The sequence below is a fragment of the Periplaneta americana genome, chromosome 10 (assembly GCF_040183065.1).
Source record: "Periplaneta americana isolate PAMFEO1 chromosome 10, P.americana_PAMFEO1_priV1, whole genome shotgun sequence".
Classification (NCBI taxonomy): Eukaryota; Metazoa; Arthropoda; class Insecta; order Blattodea; family Blattidae; genus Periplaneta; species Periplaneta americana.
In genome coordinates this window covers 170,946,290-170,964,670 of record NC_091126.1, presented here as the reverse complement: position 1 = coordinate 170,964,670, position 18,381 = coordinate 170,946,290, and the positions used below count along the sequence as shown (strand labels likewise).

The 18,381-nt window shown below is 35.2% G+C and overlaps 1 protein-coding gene across 1 annotated transcript in view; it reads right to left on the bottom strand.

Moving 5' to 3' along the window:
- Positions 1-10,263, bottom strand: part of cos (kinesin-like protein costa) — an 85,732-nt gene extending 75,469 nt beyond the window's left edge. Inside the window, exons 1-4 of the mRNA XM_069838403.1 lie at positions 10,098-10,263; positions 8,872-9,058; positions 2,220-2,365; positions 534-653 (exon numbers count right to left, since the gene is read on the bottom strand). Of these exons, the coding sequence (XP_069694504.1) occupies positions 534-653; positions 2,220-2,365; positions 8,872-9,058; positions 10,098-10,130 (486 nt within the window). The 5' untranslated portion in view covers positions 10,131-10,263. The remainder of the gene's footprint in view (positions 1-533; positions 654-2,219; positions 2,366-8,871; positions 9,059-10,097) is intronic.
- Between the last annotated feature and the right edge of the window lie 8,118 nt (positions 10,264-18,381).

The following is an 18,381-nucleotide window of genomic DNA, read 5'->3' as shown; positions in this document are numbered from 1 at the left end:
AGATATTTGTAAGACCCACTTCATTAAGAAGTAGAATTTTCAGTGTCTAGATTGAGATATCAGACACACCAATCCATCAATGTTTTGAATAATTTCGAGGGAAAAATTGTTCCAGAGCCGGGTATCGAACCCGGGAAATTATTCAAATCAACTTTACAGGGAGTTATACCTGAAATCTTGATTTGCATAATACACGTCACTGTTCGTTAACAGAAAACCACAATTTAAGTCACACGGAGTTAGTGTGCACTCAAAGTTGGTTGCTTGACAGTTGTCAGCCCACTTTGAGGTCTGTGGATATAGAGGGAAAAATTGGATCGGTGTCGGTTAGAGTTCCCGAGTAGCTCAGTGGTAGAGCATTGGTACGTTAAACCAAAGGTCCCGGGTTCGATACCCGGCTCCGGAACAATTTTTCCCTCGAAATTATTCAAATCAACTTTACAGGGAGTTATACCTGAAATCTTGATTTGCATCAATGTTTTGTTTAAGCGTTAAATAACATCATCTCCCTCTCACCTGTGATGGTAACTCACCTGCTCATCCACAATAGCCAACTGTCTCTTAAATTGGCTTGTATTCAGTAGGTCTCTAACGCCTTCTTCATAGATTTCAATAAACGAGACGGTTACTTTGAATCTTCGACCAGGAATTTGCTGAAATAAACAAAAATATATATACACAAAAAGTGCACTTCAAATGACCTCCAAACAACAGCAACAAAATATTACAAAGAAGCAACTGTTGTAATCACATTGGCTATTCTTTGCTATTCATGAATACAACTGTAAAAATTTTATTAATTCAATATTGAAACCCACAAATATCTAAAGTTCCTTGTACAAGATCAAACTGTCGTCAAATTCAGTGCTTCACAAAATTTGTCAATAACTTACAAGTTTTATTGTCAAATCACTGACAATACTTTTAAAGTCTTTGATGGCAAGAAAGTAAATAAAAACGTTCTCTATTCAATCAAAGACTTGATACTTCTTTGAAGGAATTGACCAATGGGATTCGAAAATAATACAGCGCCACAAAATCATGGTGTCCTGGCTGAGAGAAGTTTGTAAGTTAATTCAATTATATTAATTAAACCCATGCCTGTATGTCGTGGGTTCTGTGGAATACCACAATAAAATGAAGGAAAATAATGTGTATGACAAATTGCAAATCAGACATCTCGAATAAGTACCAATACATATAATTTTTTGAACGAAGATGTTTCTAACCTATAACCTATATGAATACTAATTATTTTAAATATTTTCTTTTAAAACAATAGGCAATCATAATATTCTTCGTTTTATAGTACCGTAAAGTTAAGTAATACAATATTGTTTTGTATAGTGAACTTATTCTCCAAAGGACTTAGATATTTATATTGTAATATTTGGTAGTTATGCCTGTATAGGTTACAATGAATTTTAAGCACATGTTTAAAATCTTGTCAAATCTTTAGCAATATGAAATAGTATTTGATAGATATCTTTCAATATTGATCAATCTCTGACAATTTACAAATATTTTATTAGCAAGAGACTATAGGAGAACTCTCTAAGTTTCAGATATCTTACATATTTTTTCGTTCTTTGTATGAAACATAGTAAAAAAAAAAAAAAGGGAGAGAGAGAGAGAATTCCCAGCAGAAAGTATTTTGAATTTTGAAGTTCGCAAGATCTAATTCTGTAAATCATACAACGTGTATATTAAAGACAATTTCTGTTTCATGTAGTGAAGAAATTAGCCAACAGTACCAGCAGGTCTAGGAGAAAGGCAGCATCCATGAAAAAAGCTCTGGACAACAGTTTCGGATCATCACACCCAAATAATTAATAGAGTTTTTCCAGTGGAGTTAACAGGAGCAGGCATCAGTTAGGGAGAACAAGTTTTGGGAAGAGCATTGTATATGAAGGGCTACAAGGTGCAGTTGCAACAAGCTCCCCAATTTGGTGACAAACTTAAGGGATACAACATTTACATAAATTGCTCACGAATGGAAAAAGACTTCACATTCTGCCTGATTTTCTCATATGAAGCAATATTTCACTATGGGAAAGCATTATAAATCAATTATTTGGAAATTTACAAGTGTGCAGTTTGTCCTAGATTTTAGCTTATTTATATACATTTCAAATCGGTCCGTTACTGATATTCTTTGATAACAATGTGTCTTTTATGTTTAATGGCAAGATGAATTTCATAAACATAACCACACTTACTGCAAGTCTAGTGAATATTTCTCTTGTTACTCTTGGTATCATGCCATATTCTGTCTCACTCAAGGCACAATGTAGACCAGGTCCAAGAATTGTGTAAGTCTTCCCTGAACCAGACTGTCCATATGTGATGATTGATATATCATAACCTGGAACACAGGCAATTTGAAATAGAAATCGAATTGGAACAATTGGACAAACGTAAGTAACTGGCTGCGTAATGAGATTTTTTGCACATTATTTTTAAAAAGTCTTTGTACAGATGTTACAAGTTTGTCCCCTTTCTTCTGAGTTTTAGACTTTCGTGAGAAAATTTCCATGTGGAAATGTAACATCACTGTTTTCATCAGGCAATAATTTGTTATTAAATATAGTCTCTGCCATGTCCTAATAAGTGGTCGATGACATAATTATTGTAGGAATCATCTATCATAACTTACTATTTCTACCATACATTACACATAACACTGAATTCTTTTTCGCAACTTCAATAAGTCAAGAAGAACCTTATTGAACTGACACAAATTAAATTAAAAAGAAGATAAATTTACTTAACATTCCTTTTTTTTATAATACAGAGTCCAGGATGAACACTATAGAAAAGAAAGTTTTATAAATCAATAACTAATAAATTTCTTTAAGGCCCGGTTTCTTCAACCTTTGTTAAATTATAACAGAGTTATTCCATTTTAACTGTAAACTTAACAGTTGACGCATTTCTTCAACTACTGTTAGTACTAACAGGCTGTTAAAACCTATGTTAATTTAACTACCCAATTTCATGTAGTTAAATCATTTAACTCTCTGTTAGCACAGAAGTATCCAATATGGCTGGTGCGTTAGATGCTGAACTTATATATCTGCATTATTTAGAAAATGATATCCATGAATACATAAACAGAGCGGATGATTTCTGTGATTTGACAGACCAGAAGTTCATACAAAGGTATAGGCTATATTCTGCCAAGCCTCACTTTCGTTTTCAACTTAGATCTGTTTGTTTGTTTAGTCTCATTAATTGGTTTATACTGTGAAATAATTTCCAGCAGAAGGTTTCTTTCGAAAGAAGAGAAATTAGTCCCAAGATTTCTTTTTGTTCCAGTGTTTTCCATTTCATAATAGCAAAACCAATACGCTACTCCACGCTATTGTGATACAGACGAGGAAAGAAGCAGAAATAGAAAGACTTCTATTCTCTCTGAATCAAACAATGGAAACAAGCGAGAATCCCAATTGTCAGAGTTCAGAAAACAGAAGTGAGCCTATACTTGATTATAGGTTATGGTTAAACTCTAGAATCTCTGGTCCTAACAGAGTGTTAACAAACAGAATGTTAAAATGTGAAATGTAAAGTCGAAGAAACGCAATATTTTTAACAGCAATTCATACTTTTAATTTACAGTTAATTAACGCTATGTTACGTGCATTATAACAAAGGTTGAAGAAACCGGGCCTAAATGTGGCTAGTTGCAGGAAATGGGATGAAAAAGTCGGATTTTTCATTTTTTTTTTTTTTTTTTGTAGTTTCAAAAAGAGGATGAAATACTGAGCATTTTAAAAGAAATTCATGGTTCTAAGTGCTATAGTTTTTAATATATTACTTATTGAATATTGATATTATATTATGTACTTTTCGAGAAAAATTCAAATTAAAGTTTTTATTTGTTTTCTTAGCAATTATAACAAAGATTTATGTATTTAAGAAGAACTGTGTAAAACTACGTCCTATTTTAGTATGTAAAAAAAGCCTACAGGTAGCGCAAAATGTCAAAACATAGAAATGCAGTTTTTACACCGCAAATTCGTTATTTTGTTCTCCTGTAAAATTCCCTTTCATGACTTTAGGCCCCTTTTTGCGCAACGGGTCACAGATGTTATTTCCAGTAGGGAACAGAGAAACTTGCCAAGTTTTTATGGTGACAACACTGTAATTCAATTATTGGTGATTTCCACTAGATATTCGATTGTTAATTTTTTAAAAACATAAAATTACTTAGTCATACGTTAAAAAGTGTTAAAATTTTAAAAAAGGTTATATCCATTGTATTGTGCTATATATTTTATTGTGTTTAATTCTTCTAACATAATAGACACACTAATAAAAAAGGCAAAACAAAAGCAGAACAAACCAACACAAACACTACGTGAGAATAAATACATAACATTAACATATCACAATACCGATACTCACAAAATTTCAACTTCATTCAGAAAACTAAAATACAAGATAGCATACAAAACAAATAACACAACACAGAAATATCTAAATAATCACATTAAACATTCAAATAAATATAATACAACTGGAGTTTACAAACTAAAATGCAATAGTTGCCCACATTTTTACATAGGACAGAAGGAAGATCCTTTCACACAAGATATAATGAACATATCAAAGCCATAACCAAACCCTACATCATATCAAATTATGCAGACCACATTATCAACAACAATCATGACTACAATAATATAGAAACAGATATGGAAATTTTACACATCACACCAAAAAGTTCACAGTTAAACATCTTAGAACAATACGAAATATATAAACATACAATAACATACCCACAAGATATACTTAACACACAATTACAGTTCAATACTCATACATTATTCGATGTCATGATACGTCATAACACACAAACAACCAGCCCCCACCATAAGAGCAACACATCCCCACCCCTACAATCGACAAATGCACATCGCAGAATTCAAGATCACCAGTAGTTCAGGAAACACTGAGGAAGACGTGACATTACGTCGAAACGGGCCGTCTGTCAAATTTAACACTTTTTAACGTATAACTAAGTAATTTTATGTTTTTAACAAACAAAGTGTTAACGTGAACTTTAATCAATGAATGTTAATTTTTATGTTAACGACACTGTTATTCCATTCATTTTGCTGATATTTCTGAGCTGATATGTTCATTTGTGTAGTTAAAATTGCATTCACGGTGCAGTGAAAGTGGAATGTTATTGCCTTGCAGAATTTAAGTTCCATAACAGTCCTGAGAAAGTTCTGACAAAAGTACCAATGGGAACCACACAAGAGGCACACAAAAACAGCATGGCATAAAAAACTGGCTCATTTGTGAAAAGACATCGGTGGTAAGAACATGTCTCAACATGAACCCAAAACAATTCCAGAAAAGTTCCAGCAAAGCCAGAGATGCTGGAAAACACCTGGCAGGAAACTGAATACCATCTGCATAATGTACCAAGCCACACAAATTGCACATCGATCACCATAAAAACATGAAAAAAGAAAATGGAATTTGTATAAACTTGCTGGTTGTTGAGTTATAAAACTTTCACATCAGTAGTGTTCATCCTGTCATTCCTGTATTGTATGTCCGATATTGATATACTCCGAAGTTTTATTAGACTGAATTATTACATTTTCTTCATAAGTAAAACAAACTAAGTCTATGCAACTAATCCTCACAATCTAGATGATCAGAAGAAAACATCAGAACAGAAATTAAGTTCATTAATGCAAAGAACTGACGTGTGTAAATGATAGTTTCTTAAGAAGATGAAGATTGTGTCACACAAAATGGGCAAAACTCTCAGTACCTTCCGTGAGACAGGTGAGAACAGAATTAATTAACAAATTAATTTATTTACAGTCTTACTAATAAACAGTGTATAGTTTTTATACTAGACTTATGCAGAGTTGAGACAGAAAACGTTACTAATAAACCATGCAGAAGCGATGGACGTATAAACAGTCTGTAACTATACAATGGGAATTGCTTTGCAGTAGTTATATACACGAAACCCCTTGTTTAAGTGTTGTATATATCGAAAAAATGGCCGCCCCTCTAACAGCTGTTCGTATCGACTGTCATTTTATGATGATGGTTGCCTAGTAACCAAAGAGGAACACACCAGAGAGCACAGAATAATTAGAATAATATTACTGTAGCTTGTACTCTTTGACCAAAATATAGTATGGTAATCGATTAGAGCCAGTTGTACTATCGATACTTAACACGCCACACTAGAGCGCTCTACCGGATACAATAGAGAACCTCAGATATTCTATTATCTTTCGTAACGAAGTAATGACGAAACTATGACGTAGCTGTGTAACAGTTGTACTGTTATACGCGACGTATGTAGTGATTATTAGTAAGGAATTTACACACGACTTATAAACGAGCTACTCATTGTATAAGTATAAGACAGTTAAACGTTTGTATACAGAGTTTTTATTAGTAAGACCGTTAATGTATAGTATGTCTTAACTTTATGGAGAGGGAAAGTAGGATGAAATGTTGTCAGCAGATGCAAGAGAGTCACGCTGGCAAGTGGTTGAATGCCAAACTGATAGTTTTAAAAGATTCTCACTGTACAACAGTGGAACCAATAATACTGGAAGAACAGAAAGGATTTAGGAAAGGAAGAAACTACACAAATAATGTATTTTCATAATAGTACATTATGCAACGAGCCTATAATGGTAGTAATTAAGACGCGAGTATGTTTGTTTATGAAACAAGCACGAATTTCATAATTTTCATACGAGCATCTTAATTACCATTATAGGCAAGTTTCATACGACTTTTTATGCTCGACCATATTTCTAACTTGAAATTATTCATAAGTATTCATGTTATAGTTATCTAAGTGAGGAGCGGAACTGACCTTCTAAATTGTGAGATGTGTGTAGACGCGAAAGTATTGATGTTTTCCGAGGAACGAATGTCATTGACCTTGATATAATCTAGGGAGTAAACTAAATATTGATCTTGATACAACACTGAAATTAAATTAGACATTGAAAAACGAGATGACAAATTTAATTTATTTGAATATTATTTACAATTAACGCTAATTATTATAGTAACAGAACATAACCTTCTGCGACAGTATTGGATTTCCAGCCTCCGTGACGTTTCACTAGTTGTCTTTCGATTGCATATCCGAGAATAATCGATAATTTCACTTTTATAATGTTACAATGGTGATTTCTGACTGGCTGAACAACTGAACTATAATGAATAGGTGTACTTTAATGAGGTACATTAAAGGGCTGCTACCAGGTGTATAATTACTACATTTCGGCATTGTCGAGCATAAAAATAATGATAGAAAGAAGAAAAAAATTAGTTTTGAAATACTTTTCATTGATTACAATATCATCATGTGGTTAGCACAATGATCCCCAATTTGTTATAGCTGGCTTTCGTAACTGGATTTCACTACCCATCATAGCTCCCAAAGTGCATCATGATGCTGAGTGCGCAAAAGTCCCATAACTCCGAAATTTCAAGAGGAAATTTCTTCCCCCATAAGCACCAGAACCAGCACACATTCCATTAACACAAGTCCTGTGCAAAATGCCTTAGACCATCACACCATATATAAATATAGAGATGAAACACAAAATAAATACCATAAACAAAAAAATCATAACATAATACATACATATATTTCTTCTACAGTATTTATTTCTTTTGTCTGAAGTAGACTATATCAGGAGTTGGAGGAAAAGACAAGATAAGGGACGATGAAATTAATAAACCCGAATTTAATTCAGGACAGAACACAAGAACGTGCAACTTCATGGCAATTCATTGTGCATTTACATAAACTAAGAAAATTATGCTCTAGAAACAGAAGAGAAAGAGAATCTAAATAATTTATTCTGCTTCGATAAAAGGCATAATTATCATAAAATTAACATCATTCTTACTTAAATACCATAAGCAGTTTATTTCTGTCCAACAAAACACACTTTTAAGAAAATCCCCACCCTACCACTTCATAGCATCGCTTTATGAATTTTTTCTGGGGCAAAAATGAAATATGGCATTGCTACGAAGTGGCGGTGATGTGTTGAATATTTGGTAAAACACATAGGCCTACTTTAAAATAAAATTCATTCGCAACATTTTGGGGAGGCTAATATCTTTCCAAGAAAATTAATTGGGTCCATGTCTTAATTATCAGTACTATACCACAGTCTAATTAGACTGTGACTATACTATCGTCTCTCATTTTAATGACGCAATATAATTTACCAATTTCAGAGAAACTAGTGCACATATAGTTCTGGTGATTTCGGAAGTAAAAATCGTAGGTCTAATTTGTTGTTGTTTAGTCAACTGTCCGAAGACAGGTCTCAACCTCACAAGTGATATTAACAAGGCACCACTTATGAGGCAACTAGGCCAGGAGATAATGAAGTAGGATAGCTAGTTCCTTTCCTCTCCATTGCATACATCGCCGATTAGCTACATATTACACTAATCAGACTTCAGATGTATGCAAACAATTGTTTTTCCTCTGACACATATCATCAAATTAAATCTACTGCCTTATAATACATGTATATAACAGCCAGAACCTCAATCAGAGGTAAATCGTAATTTATAAGAGGTTTTTTTTTTTTTTTTTTGTGGAGATGGAGTTCATTGTATACGCAGGTCATAACGAAAGTCTAAACTAACCAAATCTAACCTGTCACAGATTCGTAAATGCGAGGTGTATAAGCAGAGTAAGAAGGTAACTACCTCTGCGCTACTTTAGCCCTAATTTCATACAATGCTTCGCTTAATGCACTTCACCAAGACGTAGCAAAAGAATGTACGATTATGTATAAAATGGGTCAATTTTTTACAATAAATATGAAAGTCTTACTTTACCTTCTAAGACACAATTAACTAGTGGATATACTGCCGTGGAAAACAGCTGACTTTGGGAACAACTCATTGGTAAAGCATAATCGACAGTAAAAATTTTCTGGCTGCCGACAACAATTTGGTTGGCATACGGAAAAGCATCAACACAGACAACTTCATGTAATCTGTCTGTTGGAAGTAACGGACGTACCTGAAAGTAAGAAAAATAGCCAACAATTTTAAGACATCAAATTATAATTTACTTACATGGTTTCATACATTTATTAATTCACAAAATATTGAAATTACAAACTATATGTTCATAATATTAAAGATTACTGAAAAAAGTTAATAGGTAAGCTTAAGATTACCTAAGCCTTACTTACTTACAAATAGGCCTAGCTTTCAGAGAACTCGTCTTTACGTAAAACCGCCATCAGTCCCTAACCTGAACAAGATTAATCCAGTCCCTATCATCATATTCCACTTCCCTCAAATTAATTTTAATTATATCCTCCCATCTACGTCTCAGCCTCCCCAAAGGTCTTTTTCCCTCTGGTCTCCCAACTAACACTCAATACGCACTTCTGGGTTCATCCATATGTGCCACATGACCTGTCCATTTCAAACGTCTAGCTTTAATGTTCCTAATTATGTTTGCGTGCAGTTTTGCCTTGTGTAACTTTCTCCGGGGAAAATTCAGTAAACGGATTCCCCACTGGTAATTATATCTTGAAATACTAAAAAGAACAGATTTGTCTGCGTTTGTCAAATGCTCATCATCATGTTTACGAAAAGGCACGTTTCAGTGCTAATAATTTATTTATTTCATGTGCACAAGGTTGGAATTTTGAAGTAAGAGTGAAAGGAAGGAATCCGTGTTCTAGTTTAAGGGTGTTCGAGAAAAGGTGCTTCGGGAAATATTTGGGGTAATAGGGATGAAGTTTCAGGAGAATGGAGAAAGGGATAAACTCCAGAACATGAATTGCACACTTTCCCTCTTACTTCAAAATTCCAACCTTGTGCACACAAAATAAACTATTGGCACTGAAAAGTGTCTTTTCGTAAATATAATGATGCGCACTCGACAAACGCAGACAAATCTGCTCTTTTCAGTATTTTAAGACATAATTTGGTAGGTGCAATCCGTGTTCTAAAATTTTCCCCAGAATTTGGACACTTGTACGGTACCGCTAATATTTGACGAATACTTAAACTCATGCATTGCATTTACTCTCAATTTTACTTACTCTAACTGCTACCTGTACAGGAATTCCCATCATATTTCGCTTTAAATCATAAGTGATCAGTCTGAGAACAATAAATAGGCATTTAAATATAAACAATTTAACTTGACAGCTCGCCGCTTAAAGCAAGGTTATGTTTAAAAATATTATTATTCGAGCGCTTCGGAATAAAACTTGCAATTGTTTTTCCATGGTTATTACGATGTCCACAATTACTTCTATTCTCACCACCAGATAGCAGGCACAATGAATTCTGCAATAGAATGTTTCCTTCTATTGCCACCAGAGGTCAAACGGATTCAACAAGAGCCTACTTCCTGCATCTGCCACCAGGTGCACGCATATCTTATTCCTGATGACTGTAAATTCCCAAGATTAGAAAGAGGTACCTCGTTGATAATTCCTGACAGCCATGGACCAGCACTGCCATGGACTCTGATTCCTGATTGCCCTCTATTCTACGCAATCTGTCGCCGATCATTACTGAATGCATGGCCTACACTAAAGTTCTACATGTCGAGTGGAATAGCGGGACATTCAATTGCGCATTTGAAGACGCAAGTGTTAGAAGTTGTATACATCAAATCTCAGAATTAAAAAAAAAAGTATGATTAAGTCATTACTGTAGTAAAAAATAATATCCGTATTAATGATTGTTGTCCCACACTGCTGTCTAAGGTATCCTGCCGCGTGCCTAGGACCTGCGTTACCGAATGTGCGCTGGTTCGCAGGGGTGAATCTAGATAATTGGCGCCTTTAGGCAGAGAAAAATATTTCCGCCCCTTATTTCGAAATTACTGTACCACCAAGTAACCAATATCAACAATACCGTAACTGAATAATAATACTAAAACTAATAATAATAATAATTACTTGCGTATTGAACTCACCGATGTCAGGTAATGAGTGATCTACAGCATGCTTTCATTGTTGAAAATTCGTCGATTAATCTTCATAGTCTAGTTGCTATGTAATGTCAAAATATTCATGGAGAGGACGGCAAGACTGTTGACTCGATCTTGCAACATGGATGATCGTAAATAGTTCTTGAATCTTTTGAGTGAGAGAGAGAGCACTTGGGCGAACAATTGGTTGCAACATTTGACAAGAATATTCGTAGTGCAATTTCTAAATTAGAAACAGTTCTTGAATGTGGTTTTCAAGCAACACTATACAATATACTTAACAGGTATTAAATTTGTTCTAGTTTTTGTATTGATTGCAATAATAAAAGCATTTTGCTGAAAATACAACTTATTGCGGCAATATTCATTTACAGCATTAATTTGCAATAATGAACCTCTCTTTAAAGGATTGAAATTGTGACGAAATGTATAGCCTACTGAATCCTGAAGGTATAGTATACTATACCATAGTTTATACATGATTATAATATAAGATGTATGTGCAGAGACCCGAAGTATAGTACAATATACCTGCATTTGTGCCCTAACCTGCAGAATTTTTTCAGCATTTTTCATGTTAGTGACTTTTTTTTTTAAGTGTTGAATTACAGTACATAGAACTTTAAAGAAAAAAGGAGCAAAAAGTATTCTTCTTATACTCATTATATCACAGTTGCGATATTTTCATGCTTCTAGTCATTATGTTATTTTTCTTTCTGTAGAGCATTTTCGAGCTATATTTGAGCATTGTATTAAATCCATTAAAGTAAGTGTCTTGTCCTCCTTTCTCTTGGTTATCCATTATATCGACTTTTAAGAGCAACTTCTTTTCTTCCAAGGTAAAGTTCTATATACTCTTCAGTTGGCACGAACATTCTGCCGTGTGTCTGATTTTGTCACAACAGTGCGTCCTGTTGTAGCACTTAAGACGATTTCTAATTTGGATCTAATGTTTGCATATATGGATGTTTAGAACTCCTCCTCTTCTCTTTTGTGAGCTTTCATTTCGATTTTGACATTCCTCACTATTACTACCAGATACATTTCAGAAAATGGTACATGATAAATAGAGTCCAGATCTGTGGGCCCTAAAAATAATACTGCTACTTCGTATATATTTAACCACGCCAAAATGCCTCTGATATCAGATATTTCTGCTTACACAAGTGTGGTGTGGGAAGCAATGCATATTATGCCCAATCACAAAAACTTTAAAGAAAACAAAACAAATTTATGTGCAGCATCTCTTGATAACTGTTCTAACAGTAACTTGCATGTGTAATATGCTTAAAACGTGTTTCAATAGGTGACTACTTGCCTACTTTAAGGGGGTATGTACATCTTTCGCTAGTATGAATTTAGTAAAACTCAAAATTTAATTTCTACATATCCTGAATTAATTATGCTCTTGCATTTGTCATAGTGATTAGACAATACTTCTAGATTCATAAACAATTTTTAGAGTCGAAAAAACTTTCATTGTTAAGGACAATTACTTACTTACTTATTTACTGGCTTTTAAGGAACCCGGAGGTTCATTGCCACCTTCACATAAGCCCGCCATTGGTCCCTATCCTGAGCAAGATTAATCCAGTCTCTACCATCATATCCCATCTCCCTCAAATCCATTTTAATATTATCCTCCCATCTACGTCAAGGACAATTATATTTTTAAATTCAGAGTTGCAATTTGTGCAAGGAAAATTGGATTTGCTGATGTCTTGTGCAATGTTGAGTATTTTTAATGCTTTCTTCTTTATTTTATTCATAAAGAATGTGTTAATAAACCCTGATATTATCAGTTGAATATATAAATAAGAAATATTGTTAAGGAATTTTTTGCCGTGAATTGTAAAATTTAATTATTTTTACATAAATTATTATTAATAAAAAAAGAACAGGGGAAGATAAAAGTGTCAAAGCAGAGTTTGCATGCAAAATTTTATGAATTTATTTAAAAAAAAAATGTAAGTTATAAGGGAAAAGAATTTGAAAAATGTAAGTTACTGGAAATGAGCAACAAACATATTGAAGATGAGAAGCTGTGTTGATATTTAAATGGCCAAGTCAATTGACACAGTATAATGTTTTAGGTCATAACTCGAAAATTATTACAGATATTAAACATTTTTTTATCATAACATTGAGAAAAGACCATTAAAAAAATATCAGTTTCCGAAGGTGTATATGCCTCCTTAAGTATTATTAGATAAAGACTGGAAGATTTAAACTTCGTAACGTGGTAATCCATGCTTTCTCAACAATAATGTACACCACACCTTTCCAAATATCTTTGGCCATATAGTGCATATAAATCCGGACTCTAATGATAACATAACATTCATATGCAGACAATTCTACTATTGTGATACTTCAATACTGTCACGATGACGAACATGATTTCTCCATTGTTGATTAAACAAAATAGATGTATACACTGTTATATAAATATATTATTAATTAAACGAATGTTCTCAACATTCAGATTGAGTCAGAAAATGGTTCAATGTTGGTAAATATTGTGGAAACCATGCTGGAAGGTTCTCGTTGCCTCAGGAGTCGAGCGCACGTCCGGCAGAAGGGAGGGCGCATGGGAAGGAAGGCGGCGGGGAGAGGAAATGCAAGCTTCGGCAGGCGCTGGCCACGGGCAGAGAGAGGGGGAAGGAAACCGACTGCGGCAGAAGTAAAGAAATGTCTCGAGACCGATTGTTGTAGAAACTTCGGGAAGCAGTACATTCGAGAATGTGTGATCTAATAAATAAAAGGGCAAGTGAGCCGCAGAGAGAGTCAGCTTAGTTAGATAGTCAGCCAGTGAATCAGCAGCGAGCGAGCAAGGAAGCCAGCCTTTGAGACTGGGGTTCGACATGAGGAGGACCGCAACTGTGGCAGCGACCAGGCGGGGATCTGAGTTCGACGTGCAGTGAACTTGAGTGGGTCCGCAACTGTGGCAGCGTCCAGGTGAGTGCGGTGTATCCGGAAGCCTTGGGTTCGACGTGCAGTGAACTTGAGTGGGTCCGCAACTGTGGCAGCGTCCAGGCGAGTGTGGCGTATCCGGAAGTCTTGGGTTCGAAGTGCAGTGAACTGTATCTGAAAGTCTTCGGTTCGAAGTGCAGTAAACTGTATCTGGAAGGGGGTTCGATATACAGTGAACTTGAGTGAGCTAGAAGAACTAGCCAAGGTGAACTAACTGAGAACTGACAGTTTTGTTTTGTAAATAGTGCTTTGTGAACATTAGGAGTACATTCTTGTTCTCCTCAATAAATCACGTGGGTTGTCATTGTCGTTCTGTGGAGTGCAATAACGACAATAATCTTTGTTGCTGTGTTGAGTGGAATACCCATTGTTGAAGGGTGGGTGATTAAAGTTACAAGTAAAACTCACATTGTTGTTGAAATATAAAAGTTACAATATGCAAAGCTGGTCATGCTGCGATACAGTGACGAACTTTAAATGTTTGAAGCAGGAAAAAAATCAGGTTTTATTCAAATGTGTAACCAGTGCCACTTGAACACATGGGCATGGTGGGCAGTTGCCCAAAAGTCCCATGAGCATAAGGGCCCCATGCTAATTTATGCACAGACAAGAATTTAACCCTAATTTTCCGGTCACTCTTCTCAGCATTCAAATCTCCTTCTATCTTTGTAGATGGAGAACAAATATGACTTGTAGCAGAGTGTTCGCATGTCTGACATCCTGAAGACCATTGACTTCAAGTCTATTTATATACAAATTCTCTGCAAAGAAATTTCGCAAATGTTTGTGATGAACACTTAATCAAGTTCAAGGCTCATGTTGTATTGTTTATTCATGTCAGTGGTTATGCAGACAGGGCCCAATGCACTGTTTTCCCCGGGAGCCTATAATACTATTAAGATGGCCCTGGATGTAACTCAATAATGAATATGGTTTTCATTTCCTTCTCATAACTGACACAAGAGCTGAGGTTTCAGGAGAGCATTTTTAATAAAAACTTGATTTTCAAAATTTCGGTATTTATTTCCTTCTTCAAACTGAAGACTCAACTATACTCATGGATAAAATTTGTAGGAAAGTTCAGGATAACACAGAGGGTTTGGAATTGAATGGGTTACATCAGCTTCTTGTCTATGCGGATGACGTGAATATGTTAGGAGAAAATCCACAAACGATTAGGGAAAACGCGGAAATTCTACTTGAAGCAAGTAAAGAGATAGGGTTGGAAGTAAATCCCGATTATATACGATTATGTCTCGCGATCAGAATATTGTACGAAATGGAACTATAACAGTTGGAGATTTATCCTTTGAAGAGGTGGAAAAATTCAAATATCTTGGAGCAACAGTAACAAATATAAATGACACTCAGGAGGAAATTAAACGCAGAATAAATATGGGAAATGCCTGTTATTATTTGGTTGAGAAGCCTTTGTCATCTAGTCTGCTGTCAAAAAATCTGAAAGTTAGAATTTATAAAACAGTTATATTACCGGTTGTTCTGTATGGCTGTGAAACCTGGACTCTCACTTTGAGGGAGGAACAGAAATCGAGGGTTTTTGAGAATAAGGTTCTTAGGAAAATATTTGGGGCTAAGAAGGATGAAGTTACAGGAGAACGGGAAAGTTACACAACGCAGAGCCGCACACATTGTATCCTTCATCTGATATAATTAGGAACATTAAATCCAGACGTTTGAGATGGGCAGGGCACATAGCATGTATGGGCGAATCCAGAAATGCATATAGTGTGTTAGTTGGGAGGCCAGAGGGGAAAAGACCTTTGGGGAGGCCGAGACATAGATGGGAAGATAATATTAAAATGGATTTGAGGGAGGTGGGATATGATGGTAGAGACTGGATTAATCTTGCTCAGGATAGGGGCCAATGGCGGCTTATTTGAGGGCGGCAATGAACCTCCGGGTTCCTTAAAAGCAAGTAAGTATGGAATACAAAAAATTAGGGATGGGACTTCAATACTTGTGATACCTCGATACTTACAATACTCAGTAGTATCGAAGAATGTCTAATACATCGGGATAAGTCCTCAATACATTTTCGATGCTTTCAAATTCTGCATTTCAAATAATATTCAATCCTAAATCCAAGAATTTCAGCACGTAGTGATCATGTTAAGATCCTCTCTCCGAAAGACAAAGGTCATCGTACCTGGCAAGCACAGTTCCCTCAATTAGTGACTAGAAAACAGATATATACCTGTTCTCTATCCAATACAATGCATGTGTCGCCTCTACCTTTTTACTATTGTTAGTTGGTTCAATTATTGAATACTGAATAACAAAAGCTGATGGTGTGGGAAGAATACCGACCTTTCAGCTTATAGCTGTCAACTTGTCAAAACATCTTAAGTTATAAACAACTATATAAGCAATATCGTAAATATAAAGAAGAATAAACCGTAGACTCGTAGAACTAGTCACAATACTTGTAATTTAAAATAAAAGCAGTGATGCAAGGGGGTGAAAACGATGGTGTGAGAAGAGATGTACTACCTAGCTACCTACAATAACAGTTCTTGTGACAAGAAGAAAAAAAAGGATGCTATTCTTAATGTTTTCAAAATAATTAGAATTCATTACAAAAAACATAACATATTACACTTTCCCTAATCCTTCCCTCTCAGCTTCGAGATTTCTTTCAGCAGGTTATAGTGTTGCTGACAAATAGTGTAGTGTGTAGTTCGTCTGTGTCCAACTATTCAACAAAGTGCAGTACATTGTGTATCATCTGGAAAATTTACAAAGATGTTTTTAACAACTGAGTATTGAGTATCGGGTATCAGTGTCAAAATGTTGGTATTGGTATAGGGTACTGTTATTGCAAGTTATCTTGAACCTTACATCCCCTAAATCTGTATTTCGAACTGGTCGGTACGGCATGTATTCATCAATGTAACGGCATGGCAAGGATGCCCCTCCCTTGGGTAATGTGACTCTTTTCAGAAAACGTTGGTTCTTTCACTTTATGGCTCTCTACTGTAAAAGAACTTGGTTCAATATAGACATCATCATCTCACGACACTCCGGTTTTGGGAGGAGAACATTGTTTCGTAGCTGGTTTTAATTAACTCGTAATGAGTAAGTATTTAAATGTAATCGTGTGTACACTCCTCCTCTCTCATCTGAGCTGGGGACTGGTAATGGCGGAGTTACTACAGCTATTTCTATACATTATATAGGCCTACATGACTTACACCTACAGCTGATATGTACATATTCTTATAACAATATTTTACAGGCTTATTATTTGAATTTAATTAATTTACAATTATACACAATCCATATCCCTATCATTGCTGCCATCATCGCTTGGTCCAAAATTAATTATTATTCGTCAATAATATCATCCATTCGGAATTATCTTCTTAATCGTAGGTACTACTTTCTGAACAAGAGAGAATTCTTCGATTGTATCCCGAATGACATGTTAATCGAAGTCATCCACTTCAACTTTACACAAGTCCTAATTCTGGAATGAAATGTTTTGTGAACTATAAAAAAATAATAATTTACAACAGTAAGTTCATTATGTCCCTCACAGTACACGCACTATTGTACATAACTATTATAGCAATAATTTCTAAACATTACATACCTATTCTTTTCCGGAGTAGTGTGAGGTTCATTCGGTTGTAACTCAATATTATTCTTAATTCTCTTCACAGAACCTATATGGTCACCTGTTATGACAGGCGGATATAAAATAAATAAATAATTTTGCTAGAATATTTAGCCACTCTCTCATATTCCTTATCAAGAGGTTCCAGCAAACATTTAATTTTTCCTCCTCTCAACACTTAATTATATTTGCGATAATTTCTCTTTCTCCATTGTGGATAACACCATTACTTTTTCTCCGCGGTGGTGTGATTTCACCATAATTACTACCCTATGGTTGCTGCTTCATGTTAACACTACTGGTACACTGTGAAGGAAATAATACTATGTTTCCTGACAAGAGATTATGATGCGGAGCATGCACAAACAACTCAGTTGGCTCTACCCACATTGTGCTTCCTTCCCTCTGCCCCCCTGTCCCCACAAGGAAGTTGAAGATAACTTGCAATAACAGTATCGAGTATCGACAAAAAGCGGTATCGTCCCATCCCTACAAAAAATGAAATGGAATGAAAATCTGTGTACAAAATACTTCAGAAAGTCAGTTCCAAGTTTGACATTTATTTTAAGTTGCGCTTTTAATTGGTTATTTAACGACGCTGTATCAAGCACTAGGTTATTAAGCATCAATGGAATTTGTGATGGTGAGATGGTATTTGGAGAGATGAGGCCGAGGATTTGCCACAAATTACCTGACATTCACCTTATGGATGGGGAAAACTTTCGAAAAACTCAACAAGGTAATCAGCCCAAGTGGGGATTGTACCCATGCC